This window comes from Carassius gibelio, chromosome B5, assembly GCF_023724105.1.
Source record: "Carassius gibelio isolate Cgi1373 ecotype wild population from Czech Republic chromosome B5, carGib1.2-hapl.c, whole genome shotgun sequence".
Classification (NCBI taxonomy): Eukaryota; Metazoa; Chordata; class Actinopteri; order Cypriniformes; family Cyprinidae; genus Carassius; species Carassius gibelio.
The window spans coordinates 25466001-25490203 of NC_068400.1; the positions used below are offsets into that span (position 1 = coordinate 25466001).

The window sequence follows — 24203 nt, forward strand, 5'->3', positions numbered from 1 at the left end:
ATTATACCGTAAATCTGCATGCAGTGCAGATGCTGCTTTTACAATATTAATAAGCATGGACTACTCTCATCACATAAAATAATAGCTATTTTTCCTTCACTGCCAATGACAGAACAAGCAGAAGCCCTCCAATACCATGCATCTAAAACTGAAACACAACAAATATCACTAGCAGGGCTTTGAAATCTAATAACATGATCATTTACAAGAACACATGGATATTTCCGGAAGGAAATACTCCTGAAAGGTTGTTAAGAGTGTGTTTTTGTGTGCGTTTGCTTTGTTGCATAGAGTTTGCATGGGGCGGAAAGCTACAGGCGTTCCGTCTCACGGTTTGAAGTTGTAATTAGAGTCCTGCTGCTCAGAGACTTGCAGTTTGAACATATAATTCGGTCCCTGAGCCCGATGCTGCCTCACGAGGCATGCCAAAATCTGCCCTCCCTCTGAGATCTCATCCTTAGGTGGCTGTTCAAGAGTTATGTGAAACACGGATATGATTTTAAGTGATAAAATATCTTCGGACACGTAAGACAGCTGGGCATGGGCATCTTATGTCAAAGTCTTATATGAGCCTTGCTTTAAAACTGATGGTTTATGTTCTAAATTCTCATTCGCGGGGCCAAGTATGCCTTGTATGTATATGTCTGTTCCTCTCCGTCCATTGGATCATTCATATTTATTGACAGATGTGATGTAAATTAAAGCTTTTCAGCTATTTTGAGGCCCATTTCATTAGCCCCAACATCCTGATTTAATTAGGAAATACACTATATAGACAAAAGTATTGGGACATTACACCAACAGGAATTTTTATGGGGTAGAATACATAGAACATTTGCATGGTCTGGCACTGATGTTGGACAAGACGGTCTGGTCTCCAATTCAGATGATCCCAAAGAAAACTCATCTTTATGGACCTTGCTTTGTGCACTGGGGCACAGGCATGCTGAAATGGAAAAGTGTTCCTAATTAGTTGGAAGCATAGCTTCGTCCAAAATGTCTTTGTATGCTGAAGCATCACCCATCAGACTGCCATTGAAGTGTGATTTGTCACTCCACATAACAGGTTTCCACTGCTCCAGAGTCCAGTGGCAGCATGTTTTACACCACTCCATCTGACGCTTGGCATTGCACTTGGTAATGTGAGGCCTGCATGCAACTGCTCAGCTATGGAAACTTATTCCATGAAGCTCTTCCCTGCAAGTTTTTTGTGCTTTAATGGCAGTAGAAGTTTGGAACTCAGCTAGGGAATAAGCACAATGCTGTTTATATTTACGTACCATCCACCCAATCTGGGTCTTTACATGGTCTTCCGCTTCATGACTGAGTTGCTGCTGTTCCTAAATGCTCCCATTTTCCAATAATGCCACATACAGTTGACCGTGGAATATCTACTAGGGATGAAATTTCACAAACTGACCGCATCCTATCACAGTACCACATCTGTGAATGCAGACTGCATGGTTAGGTGCTTTAATTTTATACACCTTTGGTTTGATTGAAACACATGAAGCCTGTAAGTGTAGTCCCAATACTTTTGAAATAATACATTCCTATTTTAAAGAAAACCTAAATCTATTTCTTGTGGTTTATAAACATATGCAAAGACTATAAGTTATCCTCACCATCTGAAGAATGTCTTCAATCTTCAGCTGGGCATCGTCCTGGTCATCTTGAGAAAGGGCACTGGGGAGAAAAAAACAACTTCCTTTAATCAGCTTTCAAGGTTTCCTTGAAAATAAAATCTCAAAAAAGATTTACATTTATATTTAAAGACTTTCAGAAAATGCTTTCATTTCATGTGCTTATGTAACCTGCCTTAATATGTTTGCTGTGGCTTTCCTCTCCTGGGGAAGAAGGTCAGGGTCTCTCAACACCTCCTCTAGCAGGCAGATCACACCCATCTTCAGCTCTCCATTCATTTCAAAGTCCTGAAACCCACCACACACACACACATAGAATCACGATCCACAAACATGAGACACCCATGAATAATTTAAATAAAGCAAACACTGATGGCTTCACATCCCCAGAAGACGAAATCAACTATTGGGTGAATCCAAACTCATTTTCATTTTTTTAACCAATGCAGATTAAAGTGCGTAGACCGAAAAATATTACTAAGCGGTATTTTTGTGTAGTTTCTTTTGCAAGCATTTGGTTTCAGAGAACATATTTTGAATTTAGGATATCAAATAAAAAATGTAGTTAGAATCTTCTTATGGAGTAAAAAAACAAAACAAAAAACAAGATGAATTCAAGAACAGAGCAAGTCTTAAGGCCCATTCACACCAAGACTGATAACTATAATTATATTAGCGTCCACACCAGCGGATGATATCGTCTATTTATTTCCAAAGAGCACACTTGTATTCAAGTCATTTCAACATTATTGTTTCTCTGTGCTCTTTCCATTATAGCTATGGTGTGGACTCTGCTTTTCTTTAATACTGAGAACAATTTTTAGAACAGGCCTTTATACTATTTGCTTTAAGCTAATTTGTCTTGTTTTAATGATGTTTATATGCTTTTTTTAAATTGGAAAAACAAGAACAAAATACAGATTAATAAAACTGTTATGCAGTGTGAAAGTGTTGGTGTTTTAGATTGCACACTCTCCATTAGTGCTCATCAGAAGCTGTGCTACCTCAGTTTTACAGCTTCCCAGTGCACTAATCAACAGCTAACCCAGCCTTTCCTCTGTCTCTCTGTCTCTCTGTGCCTGCAAGCACTGCAGGTGGGTGGCTAATCTCTTGTGTCACAGTTAAAGCATTCTTCAGTTCTGCCTTCATAATGCCCTGCATCTATTAAACAGTCAGTGTTCTTCACTGTTTTTTCTCCATTCACTTTAGCTTTATTGCTGAAATAATTTGGTCATCGGGACCTAGTTTGATCCATCCATGTTCATACCATCTGTGTTTAGAGCACTTTCATCTGCCAGTTTTGAGCTAACTAAAAACTCCTGATCCTGACATGAAACATGTAAATATTTCTCTGCTAAGGGACAGTCATCCAAAATAGCATAAGTGACATAGTTTAAACAAACCAATAAATTAGTACATAATATTCAGTGCAGCCTTTCAAATGCAAATGCATAAAGCACTTGAGCGCTTGTGCTGTGTTGTTCTCAGAGTATAAGTACTCTTATGTTTGATATGCTGTAGTTAGCATAATGGGGAACTCACTTGCTTATTCCTGCTCTGAAGTACAATTTCACATCCCCTTTATATAGTATATGTCTGGATAAAATGTTAAAATTCAAAGTTTTTTTTTTTTAATTTTCAAAGAGATATTTTCCAGATGTCTTCCTTGCAAATAGAAACTTTAAAACAAAGAAGTAGGACCAGATGAATTGAACCACTTCTGATGATTCTGTGAGGTTTCTGTACTGGTACATTGGTATATGGTATATTCTTAAGCTGTTATGACCTGGCTTTTTAGCAGGGGCCAATGAAAATATATTGACTAAATACTAATCTGAATTCAAAAAGTAGTACCAGATAGTAGCTGGTTCAGTTTCAGTCAAAGAGAAAGATGATGTAAACATCTGATAGAGGATGAGAGAGATGAAATGGCAGTGCAGGGTCTCTGGGCTAATTAACAGTGCAGCTGAATTCTCAGTCCTCTTCTTCACTTGTGGGGGTTTTCAAAGAGATTCAGCAGCCTGCAAAAACGCTTCTAGACCCAATAGTGATGTACACTAAATCATACTCTAGCTGGTACCATTTTACTGTGAACAGTAGATAGCTGCTAATTCTAGTTTTGTCCCTAGATTAAAAATAGTGGAAATAGTGAAAAAAAAAAACTTACTAAATGATACAACAACATATAAATAATCCTAAAATAACAGTGTATAATAATATGATATGATGGGTTTAGTAATACTTTGAAGTGCTTTCGAGCAACTCCCTACTATCAGCTGAATATATTTCACTTCTCTAAACAACCAGTATTTGTAATCATTCCTAGTCTTATGCTTCTCACATCTTTCCCCAATGCAACCATAAAGGTCCCTTCTAACAAGTTTTCTCTGTGTGAGTTTGTCAGGCCGTTCTTAACCTGAACTGACAAAGGGTTAAAACAAATCAGTCCAATTAGCCCACACTTTGCCTTCACTCAAACAAAGCAAAGTAAACTGAAAAATCAGGAGGCCATTAGGAGAGACTGTTTCCACTGCAGCAGAAAATGATGTTGGCTGTGTGTGAGGTCCTGTGTGTGTTTTGCTTTGAACAGTTGTCAATATTAATGTTATAATATCCTATGCTTTTGACTCGTGAGAAGTTGGCAGGGCCTGAAATTATCTTTTATCTCTATGAGTTAATGGGAATAATATAATGCAGATCAATATGACGACTACATGGCTTTAACAGCTGAAAGCATGCCAAGTACTGCTGAAAATACCTGAATCAATAAATATACAAGTGTACAGAGAGAGACAGTAAGGCCATAACGAACTGCACATGGTAGATTTGAAAACATACCACTATTCATTTAACAATTTCCTCCAACTACCAATGAAACAATTACCCAAAATGTTTAATTTTCTGAAAAATTAATTCTCAGGCCATTCAAGATGTACAGTTTGTTTCTTTATTGGAACAAACAATAAATTACATTGCATGTATTGTAACCATTACATTACTCACTATTGGATCCTCTGCAGTGAATGGGTGCCATCAGAATGAGAGTCCAAACAGCTGACAAACACATCACAATAATCCACATGACCCCATAAATTAAAACCTTGTGATGTGAAAAACTGTATGTTTGTGATGATCAAATCCATCATTCAGATGTTTTTAACTTCAAAGCATTGCTTCCGGATTAAATGCATTATCATCTATCCATAATACTGCTTTCTCTTTAGGGAAAAGTCTAAATCAGGAGCAACATAAGCACAGATCAAGCACTGTTTATGAGCGAAAACAGTCCAAAACTACATATATATATTTGTCTTTATTGTATAGGACAGTAGTTAGACAGGAAGTGAAGTTGGTGAGAGAAGTGGGGGCAAGATCAGGTAAGGTCTGGGACTCAAACACAGAAGTGCAACAGTGCCACATGTTGACATGCTGACCACAAGGCTATCAGCGCCAACAGTGCAAAACAGTTCTTAGCTGATATGTTGGTGTATTTTGATGTGATTGGACAACAGGGTATGGACTTTATCATCAGAGTAAATATTATTATAGATAATGGATTGGTATCTTGGCCGATGTTTAAAGTTAAAACTCCTTGATGGTTTTGTTTCTTAAAAAAACCCCACAACTTTTCACTTCAACAGAGGACTGGAATTGAGTGGATTTGATGTTTGGACTCTCATTCTGGCGGCACCCATTCACTCCAGAAGATCCTGTGGCGAGCAAGTGATATAAAGCAAAATTTCCCCAACCTTTTCCAATGAAGAATCACACTCCTTTTCCTATTCCAAACGAATGTGTATATTCAAAGTCATTTGTATCCCCTTGAAAAGTGTAACACTGGCTCTAAGGCTTTTCAAAACAATGATCAGCAACATTTACTCAAACAATGTCAGTCCAACCAATGCTAGATGGGAAAATGTTCAGACAATCATTATTCTTTCAAATCCACTTGGTTGGAAGCTACTGGCACAGAAATGATACACTTCACCTTTAATAGTCTCTTTTTCATGAAATACATTTTGACCCAATATTGCGATGGTAATTAAGGTTTGGTGCTGTTTATGTAAGGTAATTGGTTTCCCTTGTGAAAATAACATGGAAATTGGGGAGAGGTGTTACGCTTCCTCTGCTCTGTAAAATATGTAGCCTGGGGGTTAACCATGTGTTCACAGCCGAAGTCTGGACAAAAATGTAAAGGTGCTGATAAAATATCAGTCGAGCAGCAGGGAAGGAGAAAGAGCGGCTCATGAGGTTGACAACTACTGCTTTAGGTTTGGTAAGATGATGTCATTGAAAAACAGGCTACATAAGAAACTAATGCTGATGGACAGACCTGGGAGTGTTTGGAGACCCAATGGCGCAGGACATTCAGGACTCTGTTGGTAGCCGCACGACGTATAATGAACTCCTTGTCACAAGTCCGCTCAGTATTGTTAAAAACTGCAAAGGAAAATAGACATTGTAATGGTTAACAAATAAACAAACCTGTAATATCCAGGTTGTCATTTTAAAATGTAAAACCAATGTGATGATAGATTATATGATCAACATATATATGATTACTCGATTATATGCTATATACATAGCCTTGCAAATTAAATATAAATTTTTCACATTTATACACACATTCCGATCGAACCCTTTAATATTTTCACATTTTGTTAGGCTGATACCATAAAAGTACTAATGCAATTCTGATGGTATTTGGTAGGATGAGAGAATGTTAGTTTATGCAGGTAAGAGGATTACGTTTTCTAACAGTTTAATATAAGCGAATTATTCCTTGATTCAACATGTAAATCTTGAGCCTTTTACGATTTTAAATACTCTGCTGATAATGAAAAAGCTACTAGAGTTGCAGAAACTGTAACAGCTTTATGTATAAAGTGAATTTCAGTTTGTGAAGAGTGTCCAGAGCCTTCTGAGGCAAAGGGCGGAGCATGTGAATCTGTGAGCTTCTGTTGGGTTGTGTGGGTGGTGCAGTGTACCTGGAGGACTGCTGTGTCCAGCTGCTGCTGTGGCGATAGCAAACGCAGAGGCTGGAGACACAGAGCAGCGCGAGTTCTCAGCTGACTGGACTAGAACAAATTATATGGAGAACTCATTTAACATTGATCATTTTTGATGACACCTATTAAAAGAATCAAATTGCTCAAAAATTCATGAAGTTCAGAAACTCATTATTTGCTCACTTTTGAGTCATTTTTCTCATGGAACGCAAAGAATCGAATAGTTCATTTATTTATTATTTTTTTTTTAGGTTGGACATCAATAACATCAAATGTCATCAGATCCCAAATGTCTCATAACCACACACCATGTTGTCAAATCCATCATATTTGGTGAATCGTTTTACAGATTAATGGCTCTTCATCTTCTACTTTATTGAACTACATGTAAAGCTTTTTTTGTCCATTGAAGCTTGCTAGCTCCTGGTCACTATGGACTTACTGTTCAGAAAATACTAATGCCAATACCATTTCAAAGTTAATTTTCAGTGTGTGTTCCACTGGAAAAAAACAGCATACGGGTTGGGAATTAAATCAGGGTAAATAAATAATGACAGAATTTACCCTTGACTTTTCAATGGATGTGTAGTACAGTATGTACTGTACGCACAGCAAAGCCATAGTTATGTCATAACCTGTCCTTCTGACAGTCTAGTGGTCATACTTCAAAATGAAAGGAATATGTGACCCTAGAGCACAAAACCAATTTTAATTTGCTGAGGTATATTTTTAGCAATAGCCAAAAAAAAAAAAAAAAAAAAAAAAAACACTGTATAGGATCAGAATCGATTTTTCTTTTATGACAAAAATCATTAGGAAATTAGGTAAAGAACATCTTCCATGAAGATATTTTGTCAATTTCCTACCGTAAATATATCAAAACTTAATTTTTGATTTTATAATATGCATTGCTAAGAATTAATTTGTAAAACTTCAAAGGGGATTTTCTCAGTATTTTGATTTATTTTTGCTGTCAGACTCCAGATTTTAAAATAGTTGTGTCTCAACCAAATATTGTCTGATCCTAATAAACCATACATCAATGGTAAGCTTATTTATTCAGCTTTCAGATGATGCATACTCAATAAAAAAAGACACTTAAGACCACTTTGTGGTCCAGGGTCACATATTTGCAAAAATCCCCTCTTTATTCAGCCAGTAACTGAGTGAACATATAAAAACTGTTTTTCATGGAATTTGAGAAAGCAGACAAAGTTATAAACCAAATACTATAAATCTACTGCTAATTGCTTATGTTGAACAAAACGAAGATGCTAATGATACTCAATGCAAACAGTCTGGATGGAACAAAAGCTGCACCAGTCAGAACACATTATGTGCTGGTGGAAGTCACATATCATTTTCTCCTGTCCCAACACTCCCCATATATGGCTTCATTTAATCTCATCCAAGCACAATATTTGACTGTTTCAGATCCAAGACTGTGACTGTGGACATTTAGAAACAGAAGTGGACTTTTGGAGGAATGCACTGAGTATGTTTCGCTTGAGGAACCATCAGGAATGTTGTATGTTTTCTCCACTAAAATGCAAATTGAAAACATAAGACACATAAATCTGCTCTAAGACCAGTATAAAAGCACAAGCATGTCCCATTAGATATGACTTCACAAAGTTATCTACAATCCAGCTGTATTTTATTAAATTACGGTCAAATCTTCATTTACACAGCCTCATTGTATGGAAAAATCAACAATACTGAAGTGAACGTATTTCTTTCACAGAAGTATCTATATTTCTCTCAGAAAGTCATAACTCGCCACTGTGTTTGACTCTGTACTGCCAAGGAAGCCAAACACAAACAGACATGTGCACGCTTACCTCCTGACTGTCTGTAGCGGAGGTGGCGTGGAGTGGAGGGTGAGCGGCAGGGAGAGATTTCTCCTGGTTCACTGCCTTGTGGCGACTCTGGAATAAATTTGTCCAAAGACACTGACTCCAGCACAGCTGAGGGGAAAGTCAGACCCTTTATTAAAATGGATCATAACCCCTTCTTTAAAAAAAAAATGGTTTTAGGGCAACAGCTCTACAAGCAAACAGAGCAGGGAGCAGGGAACAGCAAATAACTATGGCCAGGGAGTTGCTATGCGGATGCTGGGGGATCTGGGAGGTTGTGAGGTCATTGATACAGTGATATGAGAGGATGTTTGGATGTCGTAACATCTGGGACATGTTTGCTTTTTCTTCTGTCACTAGCCATAGCTCTAACTTTGAAATCGGTAGTATAACAGGCATAATAGGCACAAAGCATATTCATTCATACATGTAAAAATGGTCAGAGAATTGAACAAACAGCGGTGCCCTGGCACAGAGGAAGATAGGAACCATGTCTTTGTGTCATTTTTTCTGGTGATTAATGGATGATACAAGACTTCATCACCTTATGAAAAGGCAGAAAGGGAAAATGCTACAAAAATGCTTATTATATGCTGTGAGAAACTGTGATGCACAACAGGAAAACAGGCACCATTTTTATTTATTATTATTAAATATATTTTTTTAAATCAGGATCCAAAATGAATTTAAAAATTTTTTTTGGATTTCATTCAGTAAATATGATGCAGGGTGGTGTAATAGTTAACTAAAACTATTTTTATTTTTATTTTTTATAAACGTTAACTTAAAATAAAATAAAAAAGTTCAGCATGTTGCCAAGGAAAAAGTCCACATTTTTATTTAATTTAACTTGATGTACGAAAATAACAAAAACTGAAATGAAATTTAATAAATAAATTATAGACAATATAAACATATTTAAAGCTAATAAACTAAAACTGATAAATATTACTATTGGGCCATTAATAAATGAACATTATAAATTAAAATGGAAAATATAAAAATAAAAACCAATTCAAACTATTAATGAAACTATAATGATATCTAAATCTACTAAAATAACATGTAATATTGGGGACATAACGTATGTAAACAAATACGTTTTTGCCTGGTTTATCATTTGATAGACATTCTGTCAAATACTTTGGGCTAGCAGTTTGTAACAAGGTACATTTTGGACAGATAAAAGTCGATTATAAATCAAATATAAAAAAATGAGGGTCTCAAAACATTTACTTTAATAAAACCAGCATTTGTTCCCTTTAGCTATGACACAGATTATCTCATTACTGAAATAGGGAAAAAAAATAAAAACACAATGACTGTAAAATCGAAAACAATACATTAATCTCATCATTTTTTGGTTGTTTTTTAAAAGTGAGACATTGATTGGGCTGTGATACAAAAGCAAACCAGAAGCAGCAAACCTCTTAGCCGGTTTAATGTGGCTCATCTGATGCAGTGTTAAAGCTTTCTATTAGTGCTAATGGTTCACAATAAGAACTCAGAATGTGGTGGATTTTATAGCAGAAAGAAAGAAAAACAATACAAGCACATCTCTTTAAACTAGCAAACACAAGAAGCAAACTATTAGTAGTTTTCACAAAACGCATCCTAACCAAAGTCAGTCGAAGATGCCCATTTCTAATACAAAAATAAATCCTTTGAATGTTTCTGAATAAAGCAAGCGCTTTATCATTTGGTTTAGTTTCAAACATGCCTGCTACTCATTCCGAGCTGCCTGGCTGCCAGTATAACTGCAAAGTTTCGCCCAAAATCTCAAGTTTTCTGTTTTGCATTAAGGAGGCACACAATGGAAGTATGTTGGCACTTCATTTGCGTGGATTTTATGTGGAGACAGGAGAATGTTGGTCAGACTAATAGCCTATAAAAGAAAATATCACATTTGTTTGGCTGTCAAGTTATTATAATGAAGTGGTTTTCAATGTTATTTGGAGCAGCTACAGATATCTTTCCCACAATATTCACTCTGCCAGCTACTTCTGGGAGTAAATGAAATTTTGCTTTTAAAGAAACAAAAGCCAGCTAAGGAAGTTCGTACTGATGAACATCCATGCTACCATCCAGCCAATGTGTTGACCTAATTCCAACATCCCATCACTGCTCACCCAATGCAAAGACTTTTATGATGAAAATCTTAATTATACTTAATTAGATATCTTGTTTGATACCTCCTCTCATGTAACCTTCCTTGAAAAGACAAGTGCCAAAAAGCATTGTGATAAACTGAAAAAGTAAGTCCAAGATGGTGGATGAAGCAAGATAAATTTCAATTTTAAAATGATAAATCTTGGATTTCATTCAGTGCTGAAAAGTATAATCAAGTATAAAAAGTATCACTTTAGTGTAGTTATAAATGATCAAACATTTGTGTGAACTATGTTTTTATTCTTTTTTATGTGTTGCACTGTTAGCTTAGCAATATGCCAACAACAAACTGTAGTGTGCAACAGTGCCTAATTAGTATTATTATTTTTTTTTTCATAGTTTTTTTTGTTTTTTTGATAAACCTTATTACCTGGCATTATAGCCATGAACCAAACCAACCAGCTATGAGGTGAATTACAAAATTACAAACTTCTATTTGGCACAAAAAAACTTTTTTTTTGAAAATCAGACAAAAATACTATAGCTTTATTGAAGACGTGTACTACAACCCAATGAAGCACTGCAAATGACGTTATTAAACTAAAAACTATGAATAAATAAATAAATGACAACTGATTTATGTTGATCAAGATGTTGATCTTCATGGGGTGCTTCATGGGAGTGTTCTTTTAACAGAATTTGCTTGTTTAGATTCTCTGATTGGTGGAGTTTTTTTGTAGAATCATGGGTAACAATTCTACACCTAAAATTCTGTTGTTGAACACAATTATAAATAAAAAAAAGTGGACTGATGGCCTTAACAACAGTAAGTACCACTGATTAACAACCTTATCTTGTAGCTCACAACAGGTCTGCCTTTAATGGTTTATAAAAGGGGTGCCCAGTCCTGTTCCTGGAGATCTACTGTCCTGCAAAGTTCAGCTCCATTTGATAATTACAGAGAGGTGTGTTGGATTAGGGTTGGATCTGAACTCTGTAGGTAGATCTCCAGAAACAGCATTGGACATATAACTGAAAAATCTCTATAGATAAAATAAAAAGGATGAAAGGGAAAGGAAGCCACCTTCTAAAGTAGGCATTAGACAGCAGGGAAAAGAGAATTTTGTGCTCACCTCTCCTGATGCTGCGACGCAGTTTACCGCAGAGGGCATCGATTCTCGGCACTTCTGCATTCTCATCCGGAGCTCCAGGGCTCTGTTCGGGGGAGGATGGACTTTGTCCACGGCTAAGATCCGAAGGGGGCTTGTTGTTGTTGTTGGACGGTGGGGGTGAGATGGTGGGATTGGCAGAGGTTGGACTACTGGCTGCAGATGACGAGGTCGTGGACAGATCCAGGATGCCCACTTTTGAGCCGATAGGGGAATTAAGAGAAAGTTTCCTGATGCGAACCGGAGAGGAAGTACGGGAGGGGATGGAGAGAGGTGGAGGAGATGAGAACTTGCGACACAGTCTGGGGGATTTGTCATTTACGTGGTCCCCGCTGCGGTTGTTCTGGTTGGTGGCGAAGAAAAGCTCCAGGGATCTGAGTTGTGGAAACAACATTGAAAGATAGGGCATAAATGGCAGAGCAACACTGGCATATCTCTCATGTTCTGTTCTCCGTATTGCATGCTCCACTAAATACACTTGTCATATAGTCTCTTGGATGCATTCTGGAAACACATGAGGAGTATTGATTGCAGCTTTCAGAAATTTAGAAAACAGCAGGTAAACACGGCAAGATGTAAAATCTGCAATAGATGACAGCGTTTGTACAAGTGCAAAAGTTTTGAGAATGCAGGATTTAAAGGGTTCATAAACCAGCATTCCCTTGATCTTTTGACAACCCTTATGTGTTACTCTATGATGTATTACTCTATGTGGCTAAACACTGAAGATCAATGTCTGCTTCAACATCGCTGCCTGTTTAGCCCCGCCCACAGATTTTAACATATAGTGTAAATAAGGCACGTCTACGCAGAACCTAAACAGTATAGATGGCTTTGAAGACAACAAGATGCTGTTCCTTGCCAAGTTGTGGAAAAACAGTCTTTGCATTGCCTTCCTTTTGATCCCAATGTCAGGAAAGAGTGAATTAACTTTATTTTTAATAAAGTTGCAGACCGCGTCAGCAAGAATTCAGTCCTTTGTTTACTTCATTATACCGCAGATTAATTTACAAATAAGGAACAATTTGACGCAGGGTTATCTGAAAGATTGAAACTAAAAGATCATGCTAAAGTATATTGGATCCGACAGTAATGTTGCATTTTTAACCTAAATCACAACAGCATCTATCTGGGAAGGACGTGGTCTGTCAAACATACACAACTATTAACCAATCACAGCAGTGGCTGTTTACTTCCGAGTCTATAACCCGTTGTGCCTATACAAACAGAGGACTCAGATAAAGGGGCTCAAAAACAGGAATTACTTTTAAATTTTGATTTTTTTTTTTTTTTTTTTTTGTAAACATTATAAGTGTACCTTTATATAAAAAAAAACAGTACAAAATAAAAAAGAGAGGCAGTTCATGACTGAATAAATTCTAATATTTGTAACTTCCAAAAAAGAGTATAAAGATTCCCCAAAATAAAGACTGGAAGAGTGGAAAATGTGAGGATACAAACTAGAAAATGGACAAAGATAAAAGTGAATGGGTAACAGAGAGATGGGTTTGTTACTTTGACTGATCCAGTGCTATCTTCCTGATCTTCAGGCTGTAGTCTGGGCAGATGGATGCAATGGACAAGCGGTCAAATGAGTGATACTGGACCCTGTGTGACAGCAAAGTAGGTGTGAGGATGAGGAACATCAGAGACAACACATTAAACATCACATCACTCACAATGACCACGAGCGTCTGCACATGAGGTACACAGGCTACGTTTGCCTTCTGTGCAAGCACACTGAACATTCAAGGAAAATGGAGGAGGAATAGCTGAGCACTCTTCAAGGCTTTCTGAACTGCTTTTTATGTAAAGGTTACCAAGAGTGCACCAATTTAACTTGGCAGAACGCCTACTTTTGGAACAGAAAACATTATTTCACTTGAAAGGACAACTCACTCTTACAGCAGTTTTAGACACATACACCAAGTGGTTTCTTTCAAATACAGTATTTAAATCACACAGAGCAGCATTTGAGTATGAATATATGCTATTATTTCAAAAGGATTTTAAAGGGGCACAATGTAGAAAACTGACTATGATCCAACAAGTTTCCAGAGGCAAGCCATTTGCCTGTCTACACAAAATATAAAACTGTTGTGATACGTACAGTTATCCCCATTCAGAAGATATTTATGTGGACCAGTGAGATCCCTCTACAGGCACTTGTGAAAATGTGATTTCTTCTCAGAGAGCTTTAAATATAGTTAAATATAGGGATCATATGGTGCAATCTCAATTTTTCCTTTCTCTTTGGAGTGTTACGAGCTCTTGGTGCATAAAGAAGATCTGTAAAGATGCAAAGACTAAAGTCTCAAATCCAAAGAGATATTGTTTATAGAAGTTAAGAGTCAACCACACCTTCCTAAAATGGCTCTTTCTAACACGCCCCCAAATGTATACGTCACTATGTTGTGAAAGCGAAGCTACTTTGTTTGGTCTTCCAAAAGAGGACACAACTAGAAATCAGTGGTTAAGTTGTATTTACAACACTGTTCCAGAACAGTCCAACCCAAACATTCAAATGTGTGCTGCACATTTTGTGGTGTACAAGGACTGTTTCCTCTGAAAGTAGCCAACAATGTCTGTGTCTGTTTCTATAAACTGGGGAAGTTCTAAATTTGCAAGGACAGTCTGGCACTTCTGACTCAAAGTCTGTAAGTACGTTTACACATTTAACGCCACATGCCACTAATGATTCAAACGCAAGTGTTGAGCAGTGTAGAGTAAATGCTAGAGCTTGTTGTTTGTCCTTTCCCCAATCAAATGCAGACATGGTTTTATGTTTATGCAGTGTGATACCCAACACAACGCATACAAAGACAGTCTAAGTCAATATAATCAGTAATTATGTCCCCACTGGATGCAACAAATGCCTCGTATGTATAAAGTTTTATTGCTTTTGTGTCATTTCGCCGGTGTCCTGACATTTTATCCTACCTGTCAGGCACACACTGCATCACAGTGTTAAGGGACATTTCCATCACACGCTTGAGGCATTCGGCCAATCACAACACACTGGCTAGCTGACCAATCAGAACACAGCTCGCTTTTCAGAACGATGAGCTTTATAAAAATCAACACATTTCAGAAAGGCGGTGCATAGAGGAGAAATAATATTGTACATTATGTGGAAAATAATGTGTTTTTTTAATCTTAAACCACATAAACACATTGCAATACACTAAATACACAAAATAATGTAATTTTTTTAAACAACGACATATGACCCCTTAAACAATAGAACTGGCTGTAATATACTGGTTACTAAATATAGAATATATACAACTGCAATTTTTTTAAATTAAAGCCCGCAAAAAATTAAGAAAGCTTTGAGACTACTGTGATGATTTTAATGTGTGTTTTTGGCTAATTTGGTTAAACAGTGTCTCTGATTAAAACTTTGGAAGTAAAAACAGTATTACGAGTTGGTTAATTTTTCAGTTTGAACTGTTTCAATGCATCAATTCATTTCAATCGTTTTCAAATTGAGTGTTTGCATCATCATTAAAAAATGTCTCAATGCGGTATTCTTCATAAATTACGTATATGTTTCAGTAAATATTTATTTACAATAGGTCGAAATAGTTGTTTATTACTATAATTTAAAAATATTTTTGTGTTATGTTTTACTGTGTATTATTTGCATTTATTTGCAAGATTTGAAAAATACTCAGCAACAATATACTTGGTTAGAATGATGGACTGAAAAAAAATAAAACATTTGTGACCCTGAACCACAAAACCAGTCATAATTCATCCAGGTATATTTGTAGCAATAGCTAACATTGTATGGGTCAAAATTATCAATTTTTCTTTCATGCCAAAAATCATTAAGTTATTAAGTAAAGATCGTGCTCAATTAAGATATTTTGCAAATTTCCTACCATAAATATATCAAAACTTTTGATTAGTAATTTTTGATTAGTAATATGCATTGCTAAGGACTTCATTTGGACAACTTTAAAGGCGACTTTCTCAATATTTAGATTTTTTTTGCACTCTCAAATACCAATTATTTGAATAGTTGTATCTTGGACAAATTTTGTCCTAATAAACCATACATCAAAGAAAAGCTTATTTATTAAATGGACCCTTATGACTGGTTTTGTGGTCCAGGGTCACATTTAAGTTAATTCAGAGAAAATAGACAAAAATGAGATATGCAGTATATATTTTGAACAGTGAAAGAAAAAAGGCTGTTAAATATATATATATATATTTGCATTACCCAGGTCTAGCAATGACTTTTAACCCCTTTAAGAGTTGTATTACCTGACTGGTATGGATGTAAAGGGCTTCTTGTAGATGTCAGCCAGTTTCTCCATGACCACGGTGGCAGTGGTGAAGATTCGGTAGGTGTGCAGGAAGGTGTTGAGGAAGTCTATGGAGAGGAAGCGCAGGTCGGTCAGCCTCTCCAGCAGTCTCTCCACGCTGGCGTAGCGGATCTGAGGAACCTTGCAGGAGTTGAGCGTCTTACTGAAGCAAATGTCAACATCATCTTTATGGAGACGCGCATCGGATCTAATAAGGAGCACAACCAAACCATCTTTAAGGTCTGTATGTTGTACATTTATGATGATATTGTGACGTATTAGTGGAGATGTACTGATATAATTTTTTCACAGTTGATAGTAATTGTAGCTAAATATGTTAACTTAAAGCTGCAGTCGGTAACTTTTGACGCTCTAGCGGTTAATAAACAGAACTGCTTGCGTCTTGCGGAAGAACATCGTAGCCGGAACTACTTCTCTCTGTTTATTTCTATGAAGAATCACAAAGGTACTGGGTTACTCCGCCACGGTACCCCCGAAGCAATCTAAAATAGTCCGAATATAAACACTTATTATAGGTGTACCCTAGTGATTCAGGACAAGCTAAAAACACGGTTTGGAAAATGGATTCATGGTGTACTCGCTTATTATATACATTTTTCTACATTTTGAACACAAACATAGTTACGGACCGCAGCTCTGATTGGTTGTTTCTTAACGGGAGCGATGGATTTCTGCAAATGGCAATAGGACCACTGGGAGGAGCCAGAGGAGCTTGATTTTTTCCCAGATTATCTGTCTTATATTCTACTGTCAGGACATAATGACAGGTTTAATAAATATGTAAAAAATATATTTTTACAAAAGTTACCTACTGCAGCTATAATTATGGTTTAAACTATTTAAACCTAAATCAATATTTCATATCTATACTTAATTAAAATTATTTCAAAATTGCAAATGCGATAAGCAAGAAACGGCCAGTTGGTCATTATAGCTAAATAAACTCTAGCTTGGCTGACAGAACATCGTCATTTACATCATATTCAAATGTTTTATTTTAAATAAATAAATGCATACAGATATAATAACACTTTTTTGCTTATGGTCCTTTTTTTGCCATTGGAAGTCAAAAACATGGACAGTTGCACTGAAATACTGTGATGCTTTCTGAACTGGTATTGCCAACATATTTTCCAGCACGGAGGGACATTAGCCCTGGTTGGTTGCCCTTATTGTAGTGTGCTCACTGTCACTGCAGTGTTTAGCTTGGACAGATGCGTTTGCACATGTGCAAAGAGCCAAACTAAAGGCATCATTGCATGTTCACTGGGCCAGCTGATGCATTTTTGTGCACTTAAAATTTTGAAGGATTCATCATTTCTAAACAGCGATTGTTGGCTAGTTGAAATATTATTTTTAGGTATTCAGTCTTTTACAAAATGCTACTATAATTACAAAAACACTGACACAAAGCAATTAAGACATTATTTCACATTAAACAAAGGTCTGCCTTACTTGATCATGTGTGGCACTGTGACTTTTGAGTTCTCCTCAAACACGCTGGTCATCAGTCCATTACAGCGGATGTTATCGATGCACTAGATAGAGCACAAATTCAAATGAAGAGAGGGATCAAGCCAAGGAGCAGAGAATAATCCAGTCACTAAACACTGGACATACTGTCATTTCTTTGTTTGAGACTGGGGGATACAAGGACAGAGAGATGTCTCTTCTGGGGTGTATCAGTAAACCAGGTTCAAGTAAAAAGTGATCCCCTTCACGAACAAGTCTTAAAGGGATCTTCAATTGCCTATTTGCCACAAGTTTATATGATTCTTAAATGAAAATTCTATAACTAAACAAATTTCTCAATGGAAAATTTTTACACTGTCACAAACAGATCTTTTCAGAGCAAGCTGTTTTCTGGAATGCTGCTTTAAATGCAAATGAGCTCTGTTCGCCCCACCCCTCTTTTCTGAGCCGCTCTCTGAGAGTTGGTAAAAATTTGGCCTCATTCATCGTGAAATTTGCTAAGTAGCACGTTATTAGGAAAGGTGACACACTCACTTCTTCTGGACATGAAGCTGGATCATGAATGTTTTGCGCGAAGATATATGTATTTACTGTAGGTAGATTGGGGCATATTCCCTTCAGAAACAAATATAATCCACTTCATCTTCAGTGGCTCAGATGTCGGGAGTTAATGACAAGTGCTGTGTTCAATATTACATCTCACAACAAAACACCTCGATCGATAAGAAGCCATTCTTGTCTGTATCTGCTCTGGTGGTGAAACAATGGTGGACTGATGACAGCTCACTCAGGGGTGGGTCTAAGGTAAGATGCCAGTCTAGTCTATGCTGAAATGCTGTTAATCAAACAATAGTGGGAGGGGCATTTCTGTGTGATGTCACAAATATAGGCATCTAAGATCGGCTCGATTTGAGAAAGGGGAAAAAAAGAGTGGATCTTTATCATTATAGGGTGGTTGTGTAAACACAATGCCAACACACATTTCAGTTCAAACAACTTGTAAAAGTGCATGTGGCATCTGATGACCCCTTTAACCTCATGGCTCATGGTGTGAAGTTTCAGTAAGGTGGGTGTTAGTTATTATGTTCCATTTCTTCTGTGGAGCCATTATAGTTTTGTTTTTTAAAGGCTACCGGGAATTTGTATGGTTCAGAGTAATTGCACAAACTATAGATGAAGTGTCAGGCACTGTTATCTTTTTATTGTTACTGCTGTGCATGCCTATAATCAACAGGAAACTAGAGAGAGACAGGGTCGTATATCGTTGAATATGAGAAATGAAGAAAGCTAGATACTAAACCTTCATCTCCAGCATGTGCATTAACAACCAAGCCACAATACTGACCAAGTTTCTCACTGAACATATACAGAAAAATAATACATACTACAAATCAAAAGTAATTTTCTGTGTGTGTAAAAAAGAGTCATGGTTACAAGAATTTTCAACATAGCTAATCATTTCTTTGTTTATTTTTTTGTTTTTGAGCACCGAATCAGCATATTACAATGATTTCTAAAAGATTATGTGACTCTATAGATTGGAGTAATGGCTACTGAAAATTCAGCTTTGCCATGACAGGAATAAATTACAATTTAAAATATCTGTGTAAAAGACTTTTCACAAACATTAAAGGGATAGTTCAATCAAAAATGAAAATATTGTCAATAATTACTCACCCTCATGCTGTTTCGAACCTTCCTTCTTCTTTGGAACACAAATTAAGATATTCTTGATGAAATCCGAGAGCTTACTGATCAGAGAGAGCGAAGCAACTGACACATTCAAGGCCCAAAAATGTAGTAAGAACATCGTTAAAATTGTACTTGTGACTTCTGTGGTTCAACAATAATTTTATGAAGCTATGAGAATACTTTTTCTGTGCAAGGAAAACAAAAATAATGACTTCATTCAACAATCTCCTCTCTTCCATGTCAGTCTTCTAAGTTATCTGTATATTCTTGTTTGATTAAGTAAGGCCTGAGCAAAAAAATTGCTAGTCAATTCTGTGTCCAAAACATAAGTCATGTTCACAAAGACTGCTTTATGTACAGATTGCGTCTTCCTCTGCTTTAAACAAGACGCAGTGCATCCAGATTCTACATCAGAACTCCGTCTCCTGCCTCAGTAGCACCACACACACGTCATGATACTGTTATGAATGCACATCGAAGACTGACACAAAAGAGAAGAAATTGTTGAATAAAGTTATTTTTGTCTTCTTTACGCACAAAGTATTCTTGTTGCATCATAAAATTAAGGTTGAACCACCGATGTCTTAACAATGTCCTTATTACCTTTCTGGGCCTTGAACATGGTAGTTCCATTGCTGTCTATGGAGGGTCAGAAAGCTCTCGGATTTCATCAAAAATATCTTAATTCTTTTTCTGAAGATGAACGAAAGTCTTACAGGTTTGAATGAGTATGATGAGTAATTTTTGGGTGAACTAACCCTTTAAAACGTTTGCCAACCCCAAAACGTTTGAACGGTCGTGAGCAGTTAACTGTAACTGCAGAGGAGGAGCTGTTGGTTACATGTGGCTTCTCTCTAACCTGGCTGATGTCGCTGGTCCAGGCCGCTTTCTCCTGACGGGATGGTGCCAGCAGCACCACAGTGAAGGCAGGAGCGTCTGAGGGCTCTACCACAATCTTAAAGTCCAGGTGTCCAAACACCTGCCCCGAATTCTTAGCTGAAAACAGACAGAAGCTTACAATTAAATATGAATCATACTCAAAAATCCTAATTTACCCGTCCAGAGGGACCTCTCAGGAAAACAATGGTAGCAAAAACCAATTAAACTGAAGGAAACTCTTCTTAGTAACATAATAATGGTGGTGATGTTTATTAAATAAGCTCTTAGGGACCATATTCAGGGATCACGAGAGGGTCATTGTGATGCAGTTTTGAATTAGCCCTTCGGTCTCTTTATATACCCTCAAGTGGATAATCAGTCCATGACAATTATCATGTCTGCCCATCTGACATTTAAACAGCAGGTAGTTTGGACTCTTTTCTGACCTGTCTATAGTAGTTAATTAACCTGCAGTATATGAATAATGGCCAATATATAGCTAATGATGCATGTCTCCACTCATCTGTGCTGATGTGTTTGAAAATGTGCATCGAAGAAACATGCTCACCGTCTTCGTCATTAGCGTCAGGCTCCTCGATGAGAGTGCATTCAATCAGGGACAGTACACCACCTTGCTGCCAGAGTCAAACCATTAGGTTGAGAGGTTAATCACAAAGGGAGAGTTTCCTGATATTGATGGTTTGTTAGAATAATGGCTTTGTGATGCATCTCATCGACAAATACATTTCAAAGGTGTTCTCCAAAAGCCTCTGTGGTGCTTTCTTTTAAAATATCTAATTTTGCTGTGGCAATCACCAAATAATTAAATGACTGGTAATTATTTAACTGGATAACAAAAAAACACGTGTTTTTGAGAAAATGAAAATTGCGAAAATAACTTAAGATTAGTTAATGCATCAAACAAATTAGTAAATATTTTGTACTGCAAGTGTGTATGAACTCATAGCTTTATTAGAGTTGCATTATAGTTAATTTCCAGTTATAACTGCAAATAGCAAATTGTTTTATGTTGCAAAGTAATTAAATATTAACAAAAAATACTATATTATTATGATGCATATAAAGCAGAGTCCTGCACACTGATAGGTGACTGGCTTTATATTAATTTTGATTATATCAAATTAAATATAATTTAATTGAAGAATACATAACAGCAGAATTCTGCTGTGATTTATGTATTTACACTGCTAGATTTTGAGTACACAAACTAAATAAATTGTATTAAGAGATTTTTGAAACCCTTTTAGTTATACCTATTTGAAGTTCACAAGGAAATTCAGCTTCAGAAATTTGGATTGACCCAGTCAATTAAAATAGCACAAAAACATGTCACAAAGTGTGAGAGGAGTAATCAATACATGATTGTAAAGCACTCTGGGTGTACAGCAATACACAATAAAGTGCTATATAAATGCATTATTCATTCATTCTTTCATAATACACAAAATATACAGGGGAAGCTGAAACCTCATCACACACGATTAACCTTTTGACATTATTACAATTCTCAAATATTTGCTGCCTGTTTTCTATGTTATTGATCATCAGGGGTTTGCTTTATAATCACTATGCCCTAGTTGCCCTCTCAATACATTCAACACAGAACGGAAGACTTTTTTTAGTGACTGATAAAATGGCATTTTCATTTGCTGTACTCTGAGTGCATGTGTGTCACGTACTTTGAGCAGGTGAAGTTTGCCTCCTGAGCTGCGTGTGCAGATAAGGAAGTGCTTGGTGAAGAGGAAGCACTGTCTCTCCCCTTCCTTTTTGAGTGAGAGAGAGCCTAGACGCACCTTACTGAGCTTCCCTCTCTCCACTGAGGGCAACTGGATCAAAGAGCCTGAGAGAAAGACATCAGGAAAGAGAGAATGGAAAACTAAGTCCAAAAAAATCCATGTGTCCATACAAGTAATATATTTAGAACAGCACACTAATACAAAGGGAATCTATTTACTTTATTAAATTACTGTATTAAATTGATATCACATTTTTTTTTATATTTTAATTTTTTTGCTAATTTATATTTTTTACAAATGTTATTTTTTTATTTTCTTATTTATTTTTGCATATATTCTTGTAAAAAATTTAGTTGTTAGTTTCCATGGCCTTTTTCTTACATTTCTTAATTTATTTATTTATTTTTTACAATGTTTCTTTAAGATATCTAAGAAATTCATCTTATGTTTAAAGAATTCACGGGTTAACGTTTCAAGAGGAGAAAAAATTACTTTTCTAAGGCCACATTTAAAAATCCGGAGAGACTGTTTTGATAAGCAATCTGTTTTATTATTGCTAAAAAATAAACATTTTTTAGCTTAAATTCAGAGATTTTAATATTTTAGCAGATTTTAGCAGTGCACACTGCATCAAGGTGAACGATTATAAATGCATGATGAATTATCTTCATTGTATCACTGTATGTGTGGGCAAAGACAAATCAAACAGTAAAATCAGTGTTCTCTCTTGCTTATTTTTTCAGAAATCAGCATCTCACATTGAAAATATAAGACTTTAAGAGACTGCTTTGTTACTGCAGCAGTATAAATAACCTTTTAAAATTAAATGTCAGGTTTTTTTGTTTGTTTGTTTTTGCTGTGCCTATAAGAAACACCCACATTGCATGTGAAAATGTAAACTTCTCACATACGGGATGCAAGGTATCTGTACTGTAATTTAATTTTAACTTTGCCATTGTTTAGTCTCTTTGCAAAGCCTGTATTGTGACAGGACACAGGATAAATATTAAAATAAATACATAAACATAATTAAATTAAATGAAATAAAATAAAATAAAAGTATATACAATTATATAAAATACATATAATCCAATGCATAATACATAATAATGATAAATCCTCTCACAATGACTCATGGTCTGACTTAATATCAAAAGAAAATTCAACAAAAGACATTGCTTTTCCTGTCACTCATTCTACAAAAAGAACATAAGCTGTATAATGGTGAGATGATGTCATTTCCTATTCCATACATTCCATGTAGAGACCCCCACGCCCCCCCAAGTGCATGTTATTCCTGGTTTTCTGCTTCTCCAGTACAGGGCCGGATTCTAGTACATTATGAAACACCTCAACTGAAAACATTAGATATTCTGTCCATCCTGGAGTAAGCGCTGACCAATTGTGAAACCATTAATAATTCAGAGTCAGAGGGGATCAAGAGGGGGCCGAAGCTGTCGCTGTCACTCAGGTGCTGGTTCTGCTTAAGGCAGTGTGTCAGGCAGGTGGCAGCTCAAGTGTTAACACGACTCACCTTGTCTCACAAACGTCTGGCTGGTGTCAAGGAGGATGTCACAGCCCTCCACGATCATGCGCTCAATAGCCAGGTTCTTACGGATGTTTTCTGTGTCACTCACTTCATCGTGCATCACCCTGGAACAATGCGAACATGACACTTGTGTCACAAATGGATACATGAGAAATTCACCTTCTTACTTTTTGCCACTTTGGTTCTTTGGGAAAGCTGTAAATGAACATGTCAGGGTATAAGCAACTACTTCATACATTCATTACATCTGCTGAAGCACTATCTGCATTGTTTTGACATGCTATACCCTAAAATAATTCAAATGTGAATCAACTACAATTTCACTTAAAAAGTAATGTATAACACAAAATGATTCAAAGATTCTGATGGTCATTGGTTATTGGTTATTGTTACAATATAAAATGTTCTCTTTCCAATGAATTTGAATTTACTTTGAATTCTCCGTTTGCCACCTGCTTTTTCAGTGGAATTAGCAATATATTTAAACAGTGCTGTGTTATGTGAGTAGGGATCTATAGTGATTTATACAGAAAATAGAGAAAATTACTCAATACTCAAGGCTCAATGCTATTTCAGTGTGTTAAGGGGATGGGTCACTCAAAATTGATTCTTTCAAAATCACTCTTTCATTATTTACTCACTCTTCCTTCTGTGTAACATAAAATAAGTTATTCTGAAAAATCTCTCTGCGGGTTTGGTGACTTCTCATACAATGGAAGTCAATTGTCCC

General features: G+C 36.4%; 1 protein-coding gene across 2 annotated transcripts in view; it reads right to left on the minus strand.

The window, feature by feature from the left end:
• The window catches only part of rasgrf2b (Ras protein-specific guanine nucleotide-releasing factor 2b), a 67637-nt gene that overhangs the window by 5565 nt on the left and 37869 nt on the right, over positions 1-24203 (minus strand). Inside the window, exons 9-21 of one of the 2 annotated variants that reach the window (XM_052556994.1) lie at positions 23459-23577; positions 21868-22028; positions 20736-20802; positions 20148-20284; positions 17579-17661; positions 16062-16310; positions 13302-13394; positions 11751-12160; positions 8494-8619; positions 6632-6721; positions 5977-6083; positions 1819-1931; positions 1626-1686 (exon numbers count right to left, since the gene is read on the minus strand). In XM_052556994.1, the coding sequence (XP_052412954.1) occupies positions 1626-1686; positions 1819-1931; positions 5977-6083; positions 6632-6721; positions 8494-8619; positions 11751-12160; positions 13302-13394; positions 16062-16310; positions 17579-17661; positions 20148-20284; positions 20736-20802; positions 21868-22028; positions 23459-23577 (1816 nt within the window). The remainder of the gene's footprint in view (positions 1-1625; positions 1687-1818; positions 1932-5976; positions 6084-6631; positions 6722-8493; positions 8620-11750; positions 12161-13301; positions 13395-16061; positions 16311-17578; positions 17662-20147; positions 20285-20735; positions 20803-21867; positions 22029-23458; positions 23578-24203) is intronic. The other variant, XM_052556995.1, reaches the window with a different exon arrangement.